We start from the raw sequence: 26,042 nt of genomic DNA on the forward strand, positions 1-26,042 counted from the left end.
GTTAAGAAAAAAATGATAAAAGACTTTTATTGCATTGAAATAAATAATGTACAATAAATTCTGCAATTAAACATGATTTTTTATTTATTTTTTTAACAACAATAATGCTAATAATGCATAATAATGCTGACTTGTGGCTTCTGCAAAAGCAAACATCCCCGTTTGTAGAGTTCACAGCAGGACTGTTTTGAAAGATTAATTTGTTATGCAAAATGCAGGGAATTTTTTTGCTTCCTGAACCGGACTGTTGTTGTTCTGTAATGATCTCACATCTCAAGCATTAGCATGTAGGATGTGTGTGTGTGTGTGTGTGTGTTGTTTCAGGCTCATGTTGATGACTCAGTGATGATGAATGGGGAACATATGATGTGTTTTCTGTGCAGAGCGACGGCATGCTGTAATTACACATCAGGAAATAAAGGAAGATCCCGTGACCCAAATTCACTTTCGCTTCATCATGACAGGTTTATTCTCCGCTGTATGACGACCTCTGGCCTTCTCTTGTCTGCATAATATGATAGTTTGTCCCTAAATGAAGCATTTTTGCTTAATTGTACGGCTGATCTGAATCACATTTTGTGAAATACAAGTTTAAATATCTTGTTTTAAATGGTTAATTGCCTTTAGTTCGCGTCACAGCCTGGCAAAACCAAACCCGCTTTAAGGCAACAGGGCCAAAATAAGTCAATTTTTTAAAAGACGTCAATGGAGGAGAGGCTTCACTGAAGATTATCCTTTAATGAATCGACAGCTAATCTTCAACATGTTTGACCTTAAACATTCGTGTTGGATTGGTCTATTTTTAGAGCTTCGACTGAAAACAATGCCGTTTTGTAAGAGAAGTCGCGCATCATTTTGCAACAGGTATTATTCAGTTCATGTCACTTCTCATTCATTTCTATGGTATGCAAACAGTGACTGACTCGTACAACTCAATGACATCAAGGCTGCAATGTGATTGGTTGTCAATGCACATGTGATCCTATTTAGCCGTTACGCTTTTGTTCCTCCAAATGTACGAACCCTTGTATCTCCCAATAGTAAGACCACGGCTGTGTTTAATGCCCCCTATAGCATTAAATAGGGCACTATTTGAGGGAACAGCCATTTGTAGCGTTGTCCGAAACCATAGTTATTGAGTGCACTCATTCAATCCCACAATGCATCGCGAATACCCAGAATGCACTGTGAATGAATTCCCGTGTTTGACCAGAAGATGGCGCCGCAGAATCCATTTTCCAAACCGCTGGTCCAATGTGGATACAGCGTAATAACATACAGGTAAAAAGTCCCTTTTAATTGATTATTAAATCATTTAATTAAAGATGCAGCTCATGATTTGCTATCAGGAGGTGTTTATAATTCATACGTGAGAGAATTATAATGGGACAAAAATTCGTGTGCATCCCGTCAAACAAAAATTTTCCAGAAACGGAGAAACTACATCTTAAATCTGCTAAAAGTTAATGTTGTGTATTTTTAGCACAAGCCAAACGACTAATAGCAATCGATTTCAATGCATTTTTATTACAGGCATTTCAGTCGTTAACTAAAACTAAAACATTCCTGTTGATTGGGATAAAGCTGAAACAAGCTGAAGCACTACATTTTTTTTTTTTACTGGAAATAAAACTAAAACTAAATTAAACTTTAAATAGCAATGTTTAAAAAACAATAAACTAATGAAATGTAAATAAAAATAAATTAAATTTAAATAGCAATGTTTAAAAAACAATAAACTAATGAAATGTAAATAAAAATAAATTAAATTTAAATAGCAATGTTTAAAAAACAATAAACTAATGAAATAAAAATAAATTAAATTTAAATAGCAATGTTTAAAAAACAATAAACTAATGAAATAAAAATAAATTAAATTTAAATAGCAATGTTTAAAAAACAATAAACTAATGAAAGAAAAATAAATTAAACTTAAATAGCAATGTTTAAAAAACAATAAACTAATGAAATGTAAATAAAAATAAATTAAATTTAAATAGCAATGTTTAAAAAACAATAAACTAATGAAAGAAAAATAAATTAAACTTAAATAGCAATGTTTAAAAAACAATAAACTAATGAAATGTAAATAAAAATAAATTAAATTTAAATAGCAATGTTTAAAAAACAATAAACTAATGAAATAAAAATAAATTAAACTTAAATAGCAATGTTTAAAAAACAATAAACTAATGAAATAAAAATAAATTAAATTTAAATAGCAATGTTTAAAAAACAATAAACTAATAAAATAAAAATAAATTAAATTTAAATAGCAATGTTTAAAAAACAATAAACTAATGAAATAAAAATAAATTAAACTTAAATAGCAATGTTTAAAAAACAATAAACTAATGAAATAAAATAAAAATAAATTAAACTTAAATAGCAATGTTTAAAAAACAATAAACTAATGAAAAAAGAAAATTAAACTTAAATAGCAATGTTAAAAAAAAACAATAAACTAATGAAATAAAAAAAATAAAACTTAAATAGAAATGTTTAAAAAACAATTAACTAATAAAATTAAGAAAAAAAAAAAACGAAATTACTAAAAATGAAAATAAAATTAACACAAAAACCAAAAAAAGCGAATTCAAAATATGAATAAAATGTAAATAAAAACTAAAACAACACTGTGTCCCAAGACACAGACCCTCAGAAGTCCCTGCATTCTCTAATTACCTCATGCAAGTCATTAATATGTGCAAATGCAGAATATTAATCTCCAAATGGTGGCTAGATTTAACGGCATGCTGGGAACTGAAAGCCCTCGGTCGCCGGCGGAATTGAATTGAGAGGTTGCACAAAAGCTGCTTTCTTTTATTATGCTAATGGCCGGCTCTGACAGGCAGAACGGGGGAAGAGAAGGGCGATTTAATTAGTGCTAAAGAGGAAACGTGGAATCATTTTCAACACAAACAACAAACTACTGACAAAGCGAAGGAAACGCCATTATACTGGGACTGAACCATTCACTCGGCTGATGGTTAATGGGAACGGGATGAAACGAATCTGACCTAGTTACGGACTGGCGCTGTGAACGTCTGCGCCATTGCTTTAGTCCTGGATTGAACCCTTGGTTTTCAGAGCATATGCCACATCTTATTACTGTATGTTTTTCAGGAGTGTGAGAACTGGACACTTTTGACGTGCATCTGCACAACGTGAAATCTTAGAAATCTCAGTGGAATCTGTAAAATTCAGTGGCGTGTGGACCTGGAGGGCGTGCGGTTCATAGCTTCTCTCTTCGAGTCTCTCTCGTTGTGTAGATCTGCTCATGCACGAACCCCACTGTGGAGAACCAGTCAAGCATTGCTTCAGTATTTATAGGAACGGCATGATTAAATAAGTAGAAATATTATATTATTAAAGAAATAGACATTTGCTCGCCTTCATGTTGCTCTAAACGCATTTTAATAATCTCTGAACTGTTGTTTTATATACTATTAAATAATTTTGTGACTATGAAATGACAAATAAACACCATACAATGAAATTAAAGTCATAATTTATTAAAATCTTGCATGCACATATTCGTTTAAATACATGTGAACAAATGCAATTGAAGAGATTTTCATTTCATAATTTTTTGTTTGTTCCTCAGACACGATCTAAAATAACTGCAGTATGTGGAATAAAGTCGTTTACACTAAAGCTGCTTTTCTATATGCTTTCACAGTCGGCATGTGACTGACCTTCAGTGTTGAAATGTCGTTGAAATGATGTCAGCTGCTGTTTTAAATGCTGAAACGATATTTAATGCTGAATGGTTGTAAAAAGTTTGACAATTTAAGTTTGAAAAAGTTTGAAACAATGTTGCAATATCAACACTTTTTGATTTGATTTGCAGACATATAATTGATGTCTTAAAGTCCCCCTGTGGTGAAAATCCAGCTTTTAATGTTGTTTATATGTCTATGTGGTGTTTTTAATATGCTTAAACCATGTGTAAATTCATAAGTCGACTCCATTGCTGAGTATTTCCTCCTTAAAACTGCAGTGAACCAAAGACAGTCTCAAAAACACGCTTTGAAATCGCTGGTGTTTCTGACGTCACAAACTACCTTGTAACCAATCAGATCAACGTTTGATCGTCAACCAGTGGATCTCTGAGCGAGTGGAGGCGGGGCTCCATTAATTTGCATATTAATAGAACCACGCATACTAAATGAGGCAAGGGTGTCGAGTTACATTCAAGCTGTGGCATCCGTCTTTTCACATTGCAATACGTAACACAAAGACAATAGCATGTCACTCTGTAAGCATCTTACAACAGTTCCCACACTAGCGATTTATAGATTATCAAGACAGAATATGCTAATCAATGACTAGAAGATAGTTAACTCCACATCAGCTTCATACATTCATAAACTAACCATTCATAAATGTCCTGTTGCTTCTACATGTTGTCTCTTCTTCTTGAGTCTCTCCATCATTGTCTGACTCCGGTTTGAACATAAAAGGCAGAACAGTTTCTGACATTTGAATGTGTGTCTCTATGAGGTACTGCTCACACACACACACACACACACACACACAAGCTCTTGAAGCTCCGCCCTCTGTGCCGGGAGCAGCAGCTCATTTGCATTTAAAGGGACAGACACAAACGGTGCATTTTTGCTCACCCTCAAAAAGTGACAATTTTAACATGCTGTATAAAAATATCTGTGGGGTATTTTGAGCTAAAACTTCACACACACACTCTGGGGACATCAGAGACTTACATCTTGTGAAAAGGCGCATTACACCACCCCTTTAAGTATCCGATTCCAGAATTGGAATTGATTTTCAATTCCCACCACTAGATACGACAGGAGCAAGTTTAGCTCTTGCTACAGTGAGCTGCTGTGGTGCGGCCCGTCTTGACCCAGTCTGGCCTCGTCTTTAACGTGCCTTGTTCTCAGTTCAAATTGTATTTGAGCATTCAGTGCCAGATCCCATAGAATGATCCTCTTGATTCCATGCAATCCCTCAATCCCGCTGAAAGAGAGTGAGCGAGAGACAGGCCAGCGCTGTGTCAGCTGAGGGGAAGATGGCTGAAGCCACGCACTAATGCAATGAAAGACTGTCCAGATGGACAGAGGATATTCTGATGCTGTACAATACAGTTACTGTGTTGCGAATGTAGTGGTCTTTCTCAAATTCTGCTCATCCCCCCCCCCCCCCCCCCCAAAATCAATGCAAAAATGCAATTAAAGTTTCAAAAACTCCTGCAGGGATTACATCTTTTTGTAGGCCAGTGCATTTCAGCACTTCAGTCGTTCTGAGGTCAATGGGTCAATCGTCAAGTCAATGCGTTTTTGAATGGGCTTTTGGTTAAATGCCTGAAATAAGGGCTGGGGTGAACAAGATGTTTTCAAGTTATATTCTACGACATGAAATACATCATAATATCACCTTGTGATTTAAAAAACAAAACGTTTTACTTGCTAACAAGTGACTATAGAGTTCGTCTGGTCATTAAACGTCATCATCCGAACAGGTAAACGTATATCTATACACTAGTTTGCTTTTAAAGTTTATATTCATGCTTTTGCAAACTGTTATAACTCAAAGTTTCAGGGAAAAACTTTTTTTAATAAAGACTGAAAGAGTTGTTTGGTGATGTTTAAGTCATGTGACCGTTGTGTAGTTTGTTTATGCTTGCGCTCTTTAAAGCAGGATTGATTCTGATTGGCTGTAAAAAAATATATATATTGTTTAAAAAAAAATAAAAAAAATAATCATCCCTGTAGTCAATCATTTTTATCCCTTAAAACTCATCTTTGATCACCGAAATTACATTTAAAAAAAAAATTTCCTTGAAAAAAATTCTTCATGCCTTAAAATATCTTGAATGTAACTCGACACCCTTGCCTCATTTAGTATGCACGGTTCTATGAATATGCAAATGAGCCCCGCCTCCACTCACTCACTCAGCTCAGAGATCCACTGGTTGACGATCACACGTTGATCTGATTGGTTACAAGGTAGTTTGTGACGTCAGAAACACCAGCGATTTCAAAGCGTGTTTTTGAGACTGTCTTTGGTTCACTGCAGTTTTAAGGAGAAAATACTCAGCAATGGAGTCGACTTATGAATTTACACATGGTTTGTCTTAAAGCACATTAAAAACACCACATAGACACATAAACAACATTAAAAACTTGATTTTCAACACAGGGGGACTTTAAGACATAAATGATATGTCTGCAAATCGAATCATTGTTGATATTGCAAGTTTTTGCAGCATTGTTTCAAAGGCTTGATTATGGTTAAACTTTTTAAAACCATTCATATTGGCATTAGGCCTAAATATTGTTTCAACATTTTCAGCATTGAAACAGCAACTGACATTATTTCAACTATATTTCTCAGCTTGATTTTAACCACAGGACGACTTTGAAGTGATTCCAACAATATAGTGTATCTGTGCTGTTATTGTTATAGTGTTATAGTGCTATTCTTTTATATTTATAGTTATATTGTTATTGTTATAGTCATCCTTGGTGTGAATCATAAACTTTTGTTGGTCACAGAGCTTATCCAAAAGCCAATTGAAACTCCTATTGTTTAAAAAAAAAAAAAAAAAAAAAAAAAATCATCATTATTGCATATTCAAGCAATATTGTTAATATAACTATGATTTTTATGCACTTTGTGCGAAAACTGTGTGTGTGAATGTGGAAAAATTAAGCAAGTCTGGATCAAACAGAGACTTTCATGTCTATATTTGATTGTGTTTATACACACATGCATATTGAATATAGCTGGGCAACACATCGAAATTAAGCAATATTGTTAATATAACTATGATTTTAATGCACTTTTTAAATGGCCAAAAACATTTTCTACAGTTTGTCTATTTAGATTAGTTTTTACTGTATTTCACTTGCGTCAAAGTCAAAATGAACGATTCTTTTTTTTATTACTGAATATTGCAGTGTTTATAATATTGGTGCATATTCAATATGTGTGCATATTCAACTAGCCACACAACTTTAGATAACCTTTCGTAAAGCAGAAAACGAATTGCATGCCAATTCTGAATGCGGTCTGGTGTCTGCGTGTGAGAAGGCTTCAGCTGACTCTCCTGGACGGTTGCGGGCCGGCTCCTGCGACAGCTGTTGGATCAGTTTAATGAGAGCTGTAAATGTCCGAGTCACAAGCAAACATCCATTTCTGTCCCACTCAGACGGGATGGAGACAACTCTCCGTTTGGCACGACACGATCACTATTGATTCCCCGGGGGCTGTGTGTGTCTGAGCAATGATCACACACACATGATGCGGTTTATTCTCGGAGTGGGCCGATTGAAAACTCCAGGGTTGCGCTGTTCGATAAGCAGAAAACAGCATATTTTTGGAAAGCCAGGCTGTTGCCGGACTCATGCATGGCCTGTTTATTTGCCCGATGCTCATTGATGAATTCTGCTGTATTGCGGCAAGAGCTGCGTCGCACCGCTCAGCACATCCATTCCCACTCCGTCTCTATCATCCCCGTCCCTTTCCACAGCTTCCAGCACTATCCTCTCTCATAAAGAACATTTTCACTGGCTTTTTATGTCCATTTCACCCGTCCTTTACTCTCCTCCGCCCAGAAGATAATCATAGATTGCACACAAGAGGGTCTAACACTGCCTCTCCTAAAAGCCAAGATGAAATCAAGATGGTCTGATTGTTATTGATTTATCAGCGCACGTTATTGCAGCAATGAAGGGAAATGTCTTCAATTACCTACAATGTACTTTGTCTTCCTCTGAAAATGACTTTTCATGCACTATTTTAGCGAACACTTATTTGACTCAGTTTCTCTATATAATCAAGTCCTTGCAATGAATGTTTCTCTTATATCCAGTTTCGCCCAGAGATGCGGCAAATTATTCTAGTAAAGTGGGTTGCACATTACAAGTTTATGTTGACTTGAGGAGAAAGGAGAACATGGTAAGAGTCAAAGTTATTGTGATTATTGAAAGAAAATCAACTAAAAATAGTGGTTTAAATGTAAATGTACTTTGAAACAGTGTTAAAATCAAAATGCAAAACTATCTTGAGCTATTCATTTGAATGTGGATATTATAGCTAATATTAATTATATTATAAATTGATTTGATAGCATGCTTTAATTTTGTGTTTTGTATTCTTTGTATTTTTATGTTGAGATAAATAATTGGGTCTTGGAAAAATTTGATGAGAAATGTTTTACTTTGGTATATCTTGTCAAATTTGAGGCATTTTAGTCAATCATTTTATCCCTTAAAACTCATCTTTGATCACCAAAATGACATTTAATATAAGAAAAAATCTTCATGTCTTAAAATATCTTGAATGTAACTCGACACCCTTGCCTCATTTAGTATGCGCGGTTCTATGAATATGCAAATGAGCCCCGCCTCCACTCACTCACTCAGCTCAGAGATCCACTGGTTGACGATCACACGTTGATCTGATTGGTTACAAGGTAGTTTGTGACGTCAGAAACACCAGCGATTTCAAAGCGTGTTTTTGAGACTGTCTTTGGTTCAGTTTTAAGGAGAAAATACTCAGCAATGGTGTCGACTTATGAATTTACACATGGTTTAAGCGTATTAAAAACACCACATAGACACATAAACAACATTAAACGCTGGATTTTCACCACAGGGGGAGAAACATCAAGATCTCAATTTGTTCTCCATATTGAGATGTGATGTTTCTCTCCTATGGGAACCACTATATTCATTGTTATGTTTCTTCCGTCTCTCATCACACCTTCATCTCTCTTTGGCGCATCAGTCTTGCTCTAGTACAGTAGCTGCATTATTGAAATTCATTATTCATGAGTCTGCATGAGCTAGTTACATGCTGCGTAATGAGGGCAAGCATCACAGAAAGGCTGGATCTCGGGTTGCTGTAGGGGACACTGGGAAAGTCACCGCCAAATGTGTGTTTTTCTGAAACCACACGCGTCTTGGAGACCCAAAGAGCCCGACGTGTGCGAGCCTCTCGTGACTGTTGCATGACTGCCGCCATCGCATGATTTAATGTGCACTGGAGTGAAAGTCACAGAGCTACACACACTCTGAAATGTTAATAAAGCGTGTGCGCGGCGGACAAGCGCTGTACATTAGCCCTGCGAGGCTCTGCACAGAAAATAGATTAATCTATCAGGATTAGTGCGGATATGCAGATTTATCTGCTGATTCGGATGCGGACCAGGTGTGCAGTTACGCACACAGAGTCAAAAGGTCTGCCTTTCTGTATTTCAGATGATATCAGAGACGTCTCGGATGATATTGAACAGGCTGAGCTAATGCTAAAGCTATAGTTACAAAAAAACTCAATATATTTGCTCTGAAATGGCTTTAAAGTTGTTTTTTAGGGATGCACTAAATATCGGCCACCATATACGATATATGTTCATTTTTAATGTTATCGTTATCGGCCCGGTAAGAAAATTTGGCTGATATATTAAAGCCGATAAATAATGTATTATCATGAGAACATTATTATTGTGTGTTTGGGACGTGGCTTTTAATGGTGAGACTTTTGTTTTTGTAATCAGGTTCTCAAAAATTACATAAAAATTTGGATTTAGATTTATCGGCCAATATATCGTTTATCGGCTTTCAAATATAAAGATTAATCGGTTATCGGGCACAAATTTTCATATCGGTGCATCTCTAGTTTTTTATCTCTCAGGAACCATTTGGAATTGATACATTGAATTAAACTGATTCTTAGAAATGAATCAGATTCAGATTTACCAAGTCTAATGCCTCTTATAAATCAGAGAAGATGCATTAATAACAGCGAATCTCAAAGTATTTGCTCTGAAATTACTTAAAAGAGTCATATTTTCAATCGAACAGTCATCGTTGCCAAGTAGATTCAGATTGTTTTAAAGTCAGCATGATGCGTAAGTTGTGCTCGTCTTTTCCTCTCTATTGTGTCGTATATCCGAGTGAAACGCTTCTGGAACGAGAACAAATGTGGGCGGGGCTTGATTTTGTCTATGAGGATTTGATTGGATTGTTGTGGTTTGCTATTGGCTGATCTCATGTGAGTGACAGGTTGCCCCGCCCACATCATCAGAGAAGAGAAGAGATGCTGCGAGAGGAACTTATTCCCATTCAAGATTATTAAAACAATAATGATGTGCACCGATAAATCATTCATAATAAACACTGCAATATTTAATAATAAAAAAAGAATTGCTCATTTTGATTTAGTGACTTTGATTTAAAAAGTGCATAAAAATCATAGATATATTAATAATATTGCTTAATTCTGATGTGTTGCCCAGCTATATTCGATATGCATGTGTGTATAAACACAATCAAATATAGACATGAAAGTCTCTGTTTGATCCAGACTTGCTTAATTTTTCCACATGATGTTAGAAATACATGCATACATTTCAGACTCTAATCATGATTGTGATTGTATCCCTAGCAGATCAGTTCTCATTGGTCCTGATGGTTGTGAGGGTCCGCCTCTGCCACCTCTCAACCAATCCACACAAGAGAGATGTGACGTCCAATCACGCGCTGAGATTTCTGCGTTCTGGAGCTGATAGGACACAAACCACACCCAGGTGAGATCAAGCTACTCCGGTGAAAAGATGTATATTACTGTATGTATATTACTGTATGTATATTAGTGTATGTATATTAGTGTATGTATATTAGTGTATGTATATTAGTTGCAGGTGTGTCAAGCGGTGGCTTAGAAACTATATTTTCAATTAGAAACACACAGGGATTCATCTTTCTGAAGACGCTGAGCTTTCACTCCCTCAGGGATTTAAGCAGCTGTGACTTTCATTGTGAACTTGAATTTGAATAAATGCAACCTTCACTGTGTAAACAGGTAGTTTGGTGTTAAAGTCCCCCGGTAGTCAATCATTTTATCCATTAAAACTCATTTTTGACCACCAAAATCAAATATTTAAGCGTTTTTTCCTTGAAAAACACCTCGACACCCTTGCCTCATTTAGTATGCGTGGTTCTATGAATATGCAAATGAGCCCCGCCTCCACCCACTCACTCAGCTCAGAGATCCACTGGTTGACGATCACACGTTGATCTGATTGGTTACAAGGTAGTTTGTGACGTCAGAAACACCAGCAATTTCAAAGCGTGTTTTTGAGACTGTCTTTGGTTCACTGCAGTTTTAAGCAGAAAATACTCAGCAATGGAGTCGACTTATGAATTTACACATGGTTTAAGCACATTAAAAACACCACATAGACACATAAACAACATTAAAACCTGGATTTACACCACAGGAATAGTTCATCCAAAAATGAAAAAGTTGCTCATCCTCACGCCGTTCATCTGCTCTTTTCCATTCAATGAAAGCAAACTTTTCTTTTTTTTAATGTTCCATAAAAGTAGTCCATAAATATAAGTGTCTATTTATACAGAAAGTAATTGCGTTTGCATCAACTTACATTTAGGTCAGCTTCACACACACAGTGCAGCGGGTCACAGTCACATCGCATGAGTGTTGAAGGCCAGTGCAGTCAACCAGCAATGTCAAGCACTCAAGCAAATATAATAAATGCTAACGCTGAGTGTCCTCTAACAGATTAACATCTACAGTCTCGACTGGGAAGATCCTCTCCAACGCTTGACCCAGTTACGTATTATAAGAGAATCTATCAGTAATGGATCGTGATGAGAGGAAGAGTGAGCAAGCGGTCTTACTTAACAGCGTGCATGGTGCTTATTATAGCCGTGTGTGTGTGTGTGTGCGCAGGAGGAGAGGGGGGTTGGGACAGACATGGCAGGGAGGGTGTAGAGTTACTGTAGGAAACATTAATAGATGCTTTGCAGATTTCCGGCGTGATCTGAATCTGAACCACACGGTGAACCACAGCTCTGATTAATAGATGAAGGATAGTTATTATTGTGAGCATCATTAGGTGTTTGATTGACAGCACTGATTCCCAAACTTTGATTTAGGGATGGGTGATATGGCAAAAAATATAATATCACGATTTTCTTCTTTTTTTGTTTTTTTTCCAGGAAAATCACGATTTTATCACGATTCTCTTTCATGATGAAGGTTTTACTATTTTGCAAGTGACTGGGCATTACAGCCAAACTAATGTCCCTATTTATAAAAAAAAAAAAAAACGTACAAGCTAAAAAAAAAAAAACGTACAAGCTAAAAAAAAAAAAACGTACAAGCTAAAAAAAAACAAAAAAACGTACAAGCTAAAAAAAAAAAAAAACGTACAAGCTAAAAAAAAAAAAAAACGTACAAGCTAAAAAAAAAAACGTACAAGCTAAAAAAAAAAAAACGTACAAGCTAAAAAAAAAAAAAAAAACGTACAAGCTAAAAAAAAAAAAAAAACGTACAAGCTAAAAAAAATTTTTTTTAAAAGTGCCGAAAATAAAAATACACAACATGATATACAAATGAAATAAACAGTGCTTTATTTTTTCCAATTATATATAATTGCTTGTAATTTACCTCGTTTGCCAAGAAAATGTGCAATTGGTGTGTAAAAGGTGCAGTTCTGTTAGAAATGCTGTTATCAAATATTGGTTCTGTAAAAGAGCTCCTGAAAATAAAATAGATGAAATTATATCCGTTTTTTTTATTTGTTTTTTCATGCAATTTAAATCTAGTTTGAAACAGTCATAATTTGGCATTAAAGCTTCTGAGAATAGTGTTTTTCTTCCTCAAAATGATTGAAATACCCTTCAACAAATCATTGAGGAACCAGAATCATTACAAATCGTACGGGCCAGACGGTATAAAAGTCAAATGAGAGCAAATAACACGATGACGAGACGGCAGGCCCTGTATATCACAGTAAACACATACGTAAATGTAAAATATTGAACATTATATACAGAGAATAGTACACTAGTATACAGTCTGCAGGATCAGTGCAATCCTTACGAGAGACTGTGAGATTAGTTTGAGGCTCTAGAAGCATCTAAACTAGATTTCTACTACGGTAAAAATATAAAAAATAGGCTTGATTTTGTTTGGAAGTTGTAAGGCAAGACAATTAATATTAAAATAATCACAACATCCCAAAAATATTGGATGCAATATTTATTTACAATAGATGAGAGTTTAAAAATGCATATTTACTATTGAAATGTAAATAAAACAAAGATTATTGGAGCATGTTTTACAAGAAAAGACTATTTCAGTTTTTCTACTTCAAAATGTCATGTTTAGTTAAATGCGTTACTTTCTGTTTCTCTGTGATTGCTTGTGAAATCTACAAGATAGATGTTGATCTTGAGTTCAACTGGTTTGCTAGCCATAGTGATTTGATCTGTGAGTCTTTTCATGAATTTGCTGAAAGCTTCACACTTTAGTCTGAATTATTCATTATTGATAAAATCAATCCAAATTTGAATGATTTTTTGTTGGTTAATGTTGCTGTTTGATCATGAAAAATCTCTGCAAATCTCTGCGTTCTTCCGGGAACGAACACGTCACAATATTCCTCATTATAATAATTAATGCGCAGAATAAAGGGGCGGAGCCTGGTTGAGTTAGTTAGTAGTGTGTTAAACTGGCGGTTATGGGAAGGGGCGGGACATTTCCCAAACACACTCGAAGCGCTCGACCAATCACAACACACTGATCCAGCCGACCAATCAGAGCACAGTGTGCTTTTCAGAAGGAGGGGCTTCATAGAGACAGGAAGTAAACAGAGCGTTACTGACAGACTGGGAAGAGAGGAGCCGCAACAATGGAGAATATGAGGAAAATAATCAACATTCAAGCAGGAAAACCTGTTCTAGTCGAGCCTGAAAACAACATCAAGACTGTGTAAAAGAGAATAATATGGGCTGTTTAATGGCTGTTTGATCTGAGTCTTGCTGAAGATGTAGAAATGCAGGTGGAGAGAGAAGAGCTCTCATGTTTTTATGGATGAACAGGAGTTAAAACTGTCACCACTGATATCTTCATGACTCCACAAGGGCAGCAGCTCTTACCTGAGTCAGCACACACACACACACACACACACACACACACACACTAACACACACAGACACTAACGCACACTAACACACACACACACACAGACAGACACAGATGCACACTAACACACACAGACACACACACACACACAGACACACACACTAACGCACACTAACAGACACACAGACACACACACACACACAGACACACACACACACACACAGACAGACACAGACACACACACACACACACACACACACAGACAGACGCACACTAACACACACACACACTCACAGACACACACACAGACACACACACACACACTAACGCACACACTAACGCACACTAAGACACACACAGACACAGACGCACACTAACACACACAGACACACACACACACACACAGACACACAGACACACACACACACACAGACAGACACAGACGCACACTAACACACACACACACAGACACACACACACACAGACAGACAGACACAGACACACACACAGACACACACACTAACGCACACTAACAGACACACACACACAGACACACACACACACAGACACACACACACACAGACACACACACACAGACACACACACACACACACACACACACAGACAGACACACACAGACACACACACAGACACACACACACAGACACACAGACACAGACACACACACAGACACACAGACACACACACACACACACACACAGACACACAGACACACACACACACACACACACACAGACAGAGACACACACACACACACACACAGACACACACACACACAGACAGACACAGACGCACACTAACACACACAGACACACACACACACACACAGACAGACAGACACAGACACACACACAGACACACACACTAACGCACACTAACAGACACACAGACACACACACACACACACACAGACAGACAGACACAGACACACACACAGACACACACACTAACGCACACTAACAGACACACACACACAGACACACACACACACAGACACAGACACACACACACAGACACACACACACAGACACACACACACAGACACACACACACACACACACATACACAGACACACAGACACAGACACACACACACACACACACACAGACACACACATAGACACACACAGACAGACACAGACACACACACACTAAACTTCATCTGATCTGTATAGCGCTTCTTCGCCCCAGCTGAGCGTCGGCCATGATGGAGCCGGCCGTATAGTGCTCTGACAGACTAACCACGAGGCAGTGGGGCCGCTTGCCCGTGCGCACCGCGTCTCTGGGGCCACCGCCGCTCCGAGACCCCTGTAGTGTAGCCTGGGGCCGCATGACACCCAGTCCCCGTGTGTGTGTGTGTGTGTGTGTGGCCCCGAGGAGGCCCTGCAGGAGCCCGTGGAGAGGCTCTGTCCTGGCAGGAGGAGGCCCACACACTCGGCTACAGCGTAAAGCCACCTTGAGCTACGGAAAGGCGCTATATCAGGGGTGCCCAATCCTGCTCCTGCCGATCGACTGTCCTGCACAGTTCATCTCCAACCCTAATCAAACACACCTGCCTTTACTTTTCAAGTGATCCTAAAGACCTTAACTGGTTGCTTCAGGTGTGTTTGATTAGGGTTGGAGACAGTCGATCGGCAGGAGCAGGATTGGGCACCCCTGTGCTATATGAATAAAACTTCTTCTTCTTCTTCTTTCACCCTCTATCAAGAAGGCTAGCCAGCGGCAGCAGCTATAAGCAGAAACACACACACACACACACATTCTCTGCAGTCTCTTTACTTTCATCCAATTATCTTTTACACAGCGATTAAATGTCTGTCGCCTCTCCTGCTTAAACGCAGCCTCAGATCTGCAGATCCGGATCAGTCCAGATCAGCACGAGCGACTACATGACACCCTTACCAGGTGGGCGTACTAATCCACTAATGCCTCACACACACACACACACACACACATTCACGTTCAGCGCTCTGAATGCTAGCGGGTTTAATCACGTTTGCCCCACGAGAGCAGCAAATATAAAGGAGGTCAAGAGGTCGTATAATATTAAATAATTTATATTCATAGATGGCATGAAGCAGCATTTGCAATACTTCATCCATCGGATCATGGATGTCAGGAGTGATATGATATTATACTGTGATATTATGTTCATATCATTCATCTTAAGTATTACTCTACTAGGTTTGACTGCATTGACACTATTGGATTAGAACAAAACTGAGTTGAATATTGACACTTTTGGAAACAGCAATATTTATTTATTAAGAAAGCATTCTGCATTCAAAGGGCAAAAACGCTGATTTATGATTATTGTTCTGTAACATAATTGTTATTGTGCTTTTGTTATATTTAGGCCGGCGAGAATGTGAATATAAACCATTAGCTACAGTCACAGTGTTTATTATTTTAGTATTATTTTAATATTATTGTAGTATCTATTCATATTTTAAATTAGCTTTTATATTTTCAGTTTTCACTTTAATTTAAGTTTTAGTAATTTTGTCATGAGCTTTTGTCATTTTTATTCGATTATTATATTATTTTTTATATTTTTTAGTATATTTAGCTTATATTATATCTATCTTGTTTATTAATATTTTGAATTAGGTTTTATATTTTCAGATTTAAGTTTAAGTTAAAAAAAATCTCATCTCATTCTCATTTTTATTTGTTTATATATATATATATATAGTATACAGTATTTAGCTCGGATTTATTTATTAATATTTTAAATTAGCTTTTATATTTTTTATATTTCATTTTAATTTTAGTTTAAGTTTTTTTTTAGTTTAGTCATTTTTGTTAGTTTTTTAAATATATATTTAAAATATATTTAGTAGGCTATATTTAGCTCAAATTTATTTATTCATATTTTAAATTAGCTTTTATATTTTTATATTTAATTTTAATTTTAGTAATTTTGAGCCTTTGTCATAAATATATATAAATAAAATATATTCTGTATACTTAGCTCAAATTTATTTATTAATACTTTGAATTAAGCTCAATTTTTTTAACAACAATAAAGTGTTAAAAGTGTTTTTTTAAGTAAACAATAATAACAATATCTAGCTACACAAGCTTGATTTTACATATTATTGTTATGAAAAGTGTCAGAAGGCAACCCATAATGCAACACAAATGTCACGTGTTCATGCATCATCATGGTAAAACAATTTCTGAACAAGTTTAAGTTAGTTAAGTGTGGATGTGTGTCCATCTTCAGTGTGTGTGTGTGTGTACATGCACAGAGTATCTGTCAAACCTCATAGACATCAGGATCTCGATCTGTGTGCAATCGTTGACTCATAGAGCAAAGGTTAAAGGTCACATGACCCTCTCCAGCGATGCAATGCCATGCAAATCAGGCAGATTATCCTGAGCATGACGAAACACAGAGGAAGAAGTGTGTGTGTGTTGATCAGACGTGCAGAATGTGTTTGTAAGTGCAGTTCAGAGGTTTGTGAGTGTGATAACACACACACACACTCAGCAGTGAGTGGCCAGAAGAGAGAGATGTGTGTGTGTTTGTAGCAGCAGGACTGAGAGGAGACGCTCAGGTAATTAGACGGATTGAATGTGTGTGTGTTGCAGAGGTACAGTGTGTGTGTGTGTGTGTGTTGCAGAGGTACAGTGTGTGTTTCTATCATCTGTAGATGTTATTATGCATGTCACGTGGGATCTTGTCTGTTGTGACGTCTTTTTGTCCTTTAAATGCCAGGCCTGGAGAGTGTGTGTGTGTGAGAGAGAGAGAGAGAGAGAGAGAGTATGAATGTAATCAGCTGTGTCTGTTTCACTCTGAAATGCATCAGTAATTAAAGTACGCATTTACAGATGCAAAATGTGTTTTCTTTCCTGTTTTTTTATGTATTTCCTGTTGAAACAGGAAGTTGTCCTTCCTTATTTTTAATCCTCAATAGTCTTTAGATTAAAACACAGCCACAAAACTGTACTCAGTTTCTGTACTCAGAAGTGGGAGGGGCATTTTCAATCTTGAGCGTTTGATTGGACAAAAGGATTGGAGTGCAAGATGATGTCATAAATACTTTAAAGTAAGACTGTAAGTTTAGGGACAGTAAGATAAAAAAAAGAAACTATTACTTTTATTCATAAACGAGGCATTAAATTGATCAAAAGTGACATTTAAAGACATTTATAATGTTACAAATGATTTCTGTTTCAAATATATGCTGTTCTTTTGAACTTTCTATTCATTAAAGAAGCCTGAAAAATAAATAAATAAATAAATAAATATATAATATATATTAATGGATGTTTCATGGTTTCCACATAATTATGAAGCAGCTCAACTGTTTTCAACACTGATAATAATCATAAATGTTTCTTGATCATCAAATCATCATATTAGAATGATTTCTGAAGGATCATGTGACACTGAAGACTGGAGTAATGATGCTGAAAATTCAGCTTTGATCACAGGAATAAATTACACTTTACTATATATTAATATTTCACAGTTTTTACTGTATTTTTTATATAAAAATGCAGCTTTGTGAGCAGAACTTTTGAACACCTCCACCTAATTACACCTAATTATGTAAACTTTCAGGACTTCATTAACATAAAGCGATCTGACCTCAGCACTTCATTAGTCTCGGCCTTTAAGAAAGAACATTATGACCAATGTTGATGTTGTTGAGTTTAAATATAATGTTTCAGACTGAATTATCCTCGTCCTTATGACTGATCTCTCTATCATTCTCTCTCTCTGTCCTTCTCTCTCTCTCTCTCTATCATTCTCTCTCTCTGTCCTTCTCTCTCTCTCTCTCTATCATTCTCTCTCTGTCCTTCTCTCTCTCTATCGTTCTCTCTCTCTATCATTCTCTCTCTCTGTCCTTCTCTCTCTCTCTCTCTATCATTCTCTCTCTGTCCTTCTCTCTCTCTATCCTTCTCTCTCTCTATCGTTCTCTCTCTCTATCATTCTCTCTCTCTATCATTCTCTCTCTCTATCGTTCTCTCTCTCTATCATTCTCTCTCTATCGTTCTCTCTCTCTGTCCTTCTCTCTCTCTATCCTTCTCTCTCTCTATCGTTCTCTCTCTCTATCATTCTCTCTCTCTATCCTTCTCTCTCTCTATCGTTCTCTCTCTCTATCATTCTCTCTCTCTATCATTCTCTCTCTCTATCATTCTCTCTCTATCGTTCTCTCTCTCTGTCCTTCTCTCTCTCTCTCTATCATTCTCTCTCTCTGTCCTTCTCTCTCTATCATTCTCTCTCTCTGTCCTTCTCTCTCTATCATTCTCTCTCTCTATCATTCTCTCTCTCTGTCCTTCTCTCTCTATCATTCTCTCTCTCTATCATTCTCTCTCTCTGTCCTTCTCTCTCTATCATTCTCTCTCTCTATCATTCTCTCTCTCTATCATTCTCTCTCTATCGTTCTCTCTCTCTGTCCTTCTCTCTCTCTCTCTATCATTCTCTCTCTCTGTCCTTCTCTCTCTATCATTCTCTCTCTCTGTCCTTCTCTCTCTATCATTCTCTCTCTCTATCGTTCTCTCTCTCTATCATTCTCTCTCTATCGTTCTCTCTCTCTGTCCTTCTCTCTCTCTATCCTTCTCTCTCTCTATCATTCTCTCTCTCTATCCTTCTCTCTCTATCGTTCTCTCTCTCTATCATTCTCTCTCTCTGTCCTTCTCTCTCTATCATTCTCTCTCTCTGTCCTTCTCTCTCTATCATTCTCTCTCTCTATCGTTCTCTCTCTCTATCATTCTCTCTCTATCGTTCTCTCTCTCTGTCCTTCTCTCTCTCTATCCTTCTCTCTCTCTATCATTCTCTCTCTCTATCCTTCTCTCTCTATCGTTCTCTCTCTCTATCATTCTCTCTCTCTATCATTCTCTCTCTCTATCATTCTCTCTCTCTATCATTCTCTCTCTCTATCGTTCTCTCTCTCTGTCCTTCTCTCTCTCTCTCTATCATTCTCTCTCTCTGTCCTTCTCTCTCTATCATTCTCTCTCTCTGTCCTTCTCTCTCTATCATTCTCTCTCTCTATCATTCTCTCTCTCTGTCCTTCTCTCTCTATCATTCTCTCTCTCTATCATTCTCTCTCTCTGTCCTTCTCTCTCTATCATTCTCTCTCTCTATCATTCTCTCTCTCTATCATTCTCTCTCTCTATCATTCTCTCTCTCTGTCCTTCTCTCTCTCTCTCTATCATTCTCTCTCTCTGTCCTTCTCTCTCTATCATTCTCTCTCTCTGTCCTTCTCTCTCTATCATTCTCTCTCTCTATCATTCTCTCTCTCTGTCCTTCTCTCTCTATCATTCTCTCTCTCTATCGTTCTCTCTCTCTATCATTCTCTCTCTATCGTTCTCTCTCTCTGTCCTTCTCTCTCTCTATCCTTCTCTCTCTCTATCGTTCTCTCTCTCTATCATTCTCTCTCTCTATCCTTCTCTCTCTATCGTTCTCTCTCTCTATCATTCTCTCTCTCTATCATTCTCTCTCTCTATCATTCTCTCTCTCTATCGTTCTCTCTCTCTGTCCTTCTCTCTCTCTCTCTATCATTCTCTCTCTCTGTCCTTCTCTCTCTATCATTCTCTCTCTATCATTCTCTCTCTCTGTCCTTCTCTCTCTATCATTCTCTCTCTCTGTCCTTCTCTCTCTATCATTCTCTCTCTCTATCATTCTCTCTCTCTGTCCTTCTCTCTCTATCATTCTCTCTCTCTGTCCTTCTCTCTCTATCATTCTCTCTCTCTCTCTCTCTCTATCATTCTCTCTCTCTATCATTCTCTCTCTCTATCATTCTCTCTCTCTATCATTCTCTCTCTCTATCGTTCTCTCTCTCTGTCCTTCTCTCTCTCTCTCTATCATTCTCTCTCTCTGTCCTTCTCTCTCTATCATTCTCTCTCTATCATTCTCTCTCTCTGTCCTTCTCTCTCTATCCTTCTCTCTCTCTGTCCTTCTCTCTCTATCATTCTCTCTCTCTATCATTCTCTCTCTCTGTCCTTCTCTCTCTATCATTCTCTCTCTCTATCATTCTCTCTCTCTATCATTCTCTCTCTCTATCATTCTCTCTCTCTGTCCTTCTCTCTCTCTCTCTATCATTCTCTCTCTCTGTCCTTCTCTCTCTATCATTCTCTCTCTCTGTCCTTCTCTCTCTATCATTCTCTCTCTCTATCATTCTCTCTCTCTGTCCTTCTCTCTCTATCATTCTCTCTCTCTATCGTTCTCTCTCTCTATCATTCTCTCTCTATCGTTCTCTCTCTCTGTCCTTCTCTCTCTCTATCCTTCTCTCTCTCTATCGTTCTCTCTCTCTATCATTCTCTCTCTCTATCCTTCTCTCTCTATCGTTCTCTCTCTCTATCATTCTCTCTCTCTATCATTCTCTCTCTCTATCATTCTCTCTCTCTATCGTTCTCTCTCTCTGTCCTTCTCTCTCTCTCTCTATCATTCTCTCTCTCTGTCCTTCTCTCTCTATCATTCTCTCTCTATCATTCTCTCTCTCTGTCCTTCTCTCTCTATCATTCTCTCTCTCTGTCCTTCTCTCTCTATCATTCTCTCTCTCTATCATTCTCTCTCTCTGTCCTTCTCTCTCTATCATTCTCTCTCTCTGTCCTTCTCTCTCTATCATTCTCTCTCTCTCTCTCTCTCTATCATTCTCTCTCTCTGTCATTCTCTCTCTCTATCGTTCTCTCTCTCTCTCGTTCTCTCTCTCTCTCTATCGTTCTCTCTCTATCGTTCTCTCTCTCTCTCTCTCTCTATCATTCTCTCTCTCTATCATTCTCTCTCTCTATCATTCTCTCTCTCTATCGTTCTCTCTCTCTGTCCTTCTCTCTCTCTCTCTATCATTCTCTCTCTCTGTCCTTCTCTCTCTATCATTCTCTCTCTATCATTCTCTCTCTCTGTCCTTCTCTCTCTATCATTCTCTCTCTCTGTCCTTCTCTCTCTATCATTCTCTCTCTCTATCATTCTCTCTCTCTGTCCTTCTCTCTCTATCATTCTCTCTCTCTGTCCTTCTCTCTCTATCATTCTCTCTCTCTCTCTCTCTCTATCATTCTCTCTCTCTGTCATTCTCTCTCTCTATCGTTCTCTCTCTCTCTCGTTCTCTCTCTCTCTCTATCGTTCTCTCTCTATCGTTCTCTCTCTCTCTCTCTCTATCATTCTCTCTCTCTATTGTTCTCTCTCTCTCTCTCTCTATTGTTCTCTCTGTCTTCAGTTAGATGGAGGAGAGCGAGAGAAGCAGAAGTCGATCTCCTCGTCAGGTCGGTCGGGTCGAGCAGGTTGTGGGGAAATGGCTGCGGCGTTCAAGAGACTCTCTCAGCAGGTGGAGTAACACACACACACACACACACTCACTCTCACACACTCACTCTCACACACACACACACACACACACTCACACACACTCACACACACCCCGACGCAGGAAGCGAACACTCATCAGATCATAGAACTGTCTTACAGTGATCAGGGTTCTGCAGGTTTTATGGTCTTGGTTTCCAAACGGGCCGTAAATTCCAGCTTTGCGAAGCTTGTGAGATTCAGTGTTTGTTGAGATGGAATGAAGGTGATGAAACACAGGGAAACTTTTTGAGCAATGTTGCCGTCACAAGGGAACCAGATGAGACACAGGCCCACGACACATCTAAAGTATCCAGATAGAAATGTAGTGCCCATTTTTAATGGGACAGTCCCAAGCAACAGTCGCTCGGCAACAGCAAAGTCCCACAGTTCTTCTCTATATCAGTGTCAGTGTTTCTGAACTCCTGAAACGCCTCCATTGTAGTCTTGAGTTTCTTCCGGGAACGAACACGTCACAATATTTCTCATTATAATAATTAATGCGCAGAATAAAGGGGCGGGGCCTGGTTGAGTTAGTTAGTAGTGTGTTAAACTGGCGGTTATGGGAAGGGGCGGGACATTTCCCAAACACACTCGAAGCGCTCGACCAATCACAACACACTGATCCAGCCGACCAATCAGAGCACAGTGTGCTTTTCAGAAGGAGGGGCTTCATAGAGACAGGAACTAAACAGAGCGTTAAGCCGCTTGTCCACCAGCGTCCGATCAATTTTTGTTCCGACGCGACGCCTGTGACGTTTTCGCTGCTTGGGGGTGATAGTTTTGTAAGGCAAACACAAATTCTCGCCGCCGAGTTTCCATTGGCTGCTGCCCCGCGTTTTGACGCTTTCATTTGCATAAAGTATCCACCGAGATACTTTTTTGCAGCGCCGCTGTTGACCAAATCGACGCGACGCGACCCATCATGCTTTGCGGGGGCGTTTTTGCTGCCTGACGTAGTTCCATAGGAAATGAATGGGCTTTGGCGTCGCGTCAGAAATCGAGACGCTGGTGGACAAGCGGCTTTACTGACAGACTGGGAAGAGAGGAGCCGCAACAATGGAGAATATGAGGAAAATAATCAACATTCAAGCAGGAAAACCTGTTCTAGTCGAGCCTGAAACAACATCAAGACTCAGTAAAATGGTATAATATGGGCTCTTTAATATCTACATCTACATAAACATCTACAAAAACCTTCATTCCTTTTCCACTGAAGAAAGAAAGACATGAACATCTTGGATGACGTGGGGGAGAATAAACTATCAGGAAACTTTAATTACTCCTTTAAGCAAGAGTGCGTTGAATTTATCAAAAGTGACAGTAAAGACATTTTTGATCTCTCTCTCTCTCTCCCCCCCCTCTCTCTCTCTCTCTCCCCCCCTCTCTCTCTCTCTCTCCCCCCCTCTCTCTCTCTCTCTCCCCCCCCTCTCTCTCTCTCTTTCTCTCTCTCTCTCTCTCCTCTCTCTCTCATAGGGAGCGTATTTTAGGAGGCAGGAGGTCTCGCTCCGGGGATTCGGGCCGGCAGAACTTCCCAGTGAAAGTGACTGTGGAAGTGATCCGAGACTCTGTCCTGGACTCTCATGGTTTCAGCGTCTCAGCACAGCTCCCCCTGCTGGTCAGGGACGTCACTGCAGGTGCACACACACACACACCCACACATGTAGTGTTTTCACACACACACACACACACATGTAGTGTTTTCACACACACACACACATGTAGTGTTTTCACACACACACACACACACACACACACACACACATACGTGGAGTTCGGCTTACGGAGCAGGTTGTTTCTGAACACAGATTATGATCTAAGCGAAGAGTCAGAGACACCAATAAGATTAAATGGAGACGTCTAAGAGCAGTGCTATTTTAGTGTTATAGGTCTCATTAATATGTTGAATTATTTTTTATTTTATATTTCTCATTTAAATTTTAGCTAAAGTTTGTCATTTTTGTTGTGTTTTTGTTTAAAAAAAAATCATATTTTTTTAAATGATAGTTTTTATTAATATTTTGAATTAGCTTTTATTTTTATATTTTCCATTTTAATTTTAAAGTTTGAGTATTTTGTTGTGCGTTATTTGTCATTTTTTGACACGTTTAAAAAAAAAATCATATAGTTTCTATTAATATTTTGAATTAGTTTTTATTTTTATATTTTCCATGTTCGTTTTGTTTAGTTTCAGTAATTTTGTTGTGTTTTTTGTCTTTTTTTTATCGTGTAGTTTTTGTTCATTTTTATTTCAGTTTTAGTTATTTCAGTTCATGTCAGCTAGCTAAAATAAAGTAAGTTCCAGTTTTTTATATTTGATCTTATTTCAGTTAATACTTATTTTATTTAAAGCAACAGAAATGGATTTAGTTTTAGTTTTCATTTAATTTAGTTTCTCTCCTGCTTCTCAAATGTTTCTCCTGAGAATAATCTCCTTTATGGCCTTTTCCTCTGGATGTGTGTGTTTAGCCGCGTTTCCATCACCCTTCAAATTGCGAATTGAAAATACGCCCAATGGAAACACGTCAATTTCGCAAAAACTCCCATTTATCGCAAAAAAGTTTTTACGCTCACATGAGGAGTTTTTTCAGACAATATTTCGCAAACCTGCAATGGAAACGCATTTACAGTCAGCTGACGTAGACGACGCGGTGTGTTTGGACAGAATACGAGACAGAGCTCTTTATTAAATTCATAAAAGACAGAAGAATTACAGGAATACTGGATTCTAAACCTCAAAATAAATGCCACAATCAAGACCTCGAAGCAGAAATGAGGGAGAAACACCCAGAAAATCCTCATATGAGCCGCTCACAGTATAAATAGGGCCCTATCTTGCACCCAGTGCAATTGACTTTGTACACCGACGCATGTTTCATTCCTATTTTGCACCCGCGCACAGCGGACTTTTCCCTCCACAGACGCACGTCGGTAAATTAGGGAATGAACTTGCGCTCCCGGGGCGGTTCAGTGAAGAGAGGAGGCGTGTTCCGGCGCAAGCGTTCCCTGGTGCTATTTTGCAGTTTCAGAAAACAGTCCCGCCACTGACCAGGAGAAACCTCGTCTAAAGTCAGTGGCACATGTTATTCAGATGCTATTTTAAGGGCGCATGCTTGGCCATAATCAATGTAGCGTGTGCACAACACACACACACTTTAATTCTCTCATCTACACAGAAGCAGCAGTTTTCATTTTTAGAAAACCATACATTATTACAAGGAAAAATATTAACAACCGAGGGAAATCATTGTTGTGTCCATGAAGATGTGAAAAATAGGCATAAATCTAGCTTACACATTTACCCAAATTATTATACGCCTGTTTAACCGAAGCTAATCTGGGTGTGTTTCTCCATCCCCAATGTCACTTCTCTGTGTTTTACGGCCCTGACGGGAACGTTGGTCTCCTCGGCTGTGAACCGCTCCTGGCAAATCCGCCGTTATAATAGCAATCCGCCATGGAACAAGCGCGCCTGCTCTTAAAGGGAATGTGAGATGTCGCTCTGATTGGTTTATTTCACGTTACGCCCAAACCACACCTATGAATAATGAAGCTACTTCAGACCAACCCATTTTAGATTTGCGTCGAGCGCAAGAGTCGTTTATCCCGCCGGTATAATAGCAACAGCGCCCGAGATCCGCCCACAAAGTTACTTGCGTTTCGCGTTTGATACTTGCGTTTCAGATCGTTAAAATAGGGCCCCCAGAAACTCCTCATATGAGCCGCTCACAGTATAATAAGTGTCATTCCTCACCATTAATGCTTGAAAACACACATACGTCTCCTTCCATTAATAATAATGGCCA

General features: G+C 38.3%; 1 protein-coding gene and 1 long non-coding RNA gene across 5 annotated transcripts in view; one reads left to right on the top strand and one right to left on the bottom strand.

Annotated features, from left to right (window-relative positions):
* frmpd1b (FERM and PDZ domain containing 1b) overlaps positions 1-26,042 on the top strand; it is a 55,643-nt gene that overhangs the window by 2,695 nt on the left and 26,906 nt on the right. For 2 of the 4 annotated variants that reach the window (XM_084133075.1, XM_084133076.1), the window contains exons 2-4: positions 10,417-10,558; positions 22,112-22,219; positions 23,713-23,873. In XM_084133075.1, coding sequence (XP_083989201.1) covers positions 22,116-22,219; positions 23,713-23,873 — 265 coding nt within the window. In that variant the 5' untranslated portion in view covers positions 10,417-10,558; positions 22,112-22,115. Of the gene's footprint in view, positions 1-10,416; positions 10,559-22,111; positions 22,220-23,712; positions 23,874-26,042 lie in introns of those variants that run through there. The other 2 variants (XM_084133074.1, XM_084133077.1) reach the window with 2 other exon arrangements.
* The window catches only part of LOC311094880, a 31,977-nt gene continuing 16,345 nt past the window's right edge, over positions 10,411-26,042 (bottom strand). The window contains exon 3 of the long non-coding RNA XR_014608735.1: positions 10,411-10,533. This is a non-coding gene — a long non-coding RNA (uncharacterized lncRNA). The remainder of the gene's footprint in view (positions 10,534-26,042) is intronic.

This window comes from Abramis brama (assembly GCF_963993115.1).
Source record: "Abramis brama genome assembly, chromosome: 13".
Lineage (NCBI taxonomy): Eukaryota > Metazoa > Chordata > Actinopteri > Cypriniformes > Leuciscidae > Abramis > Abramis brama.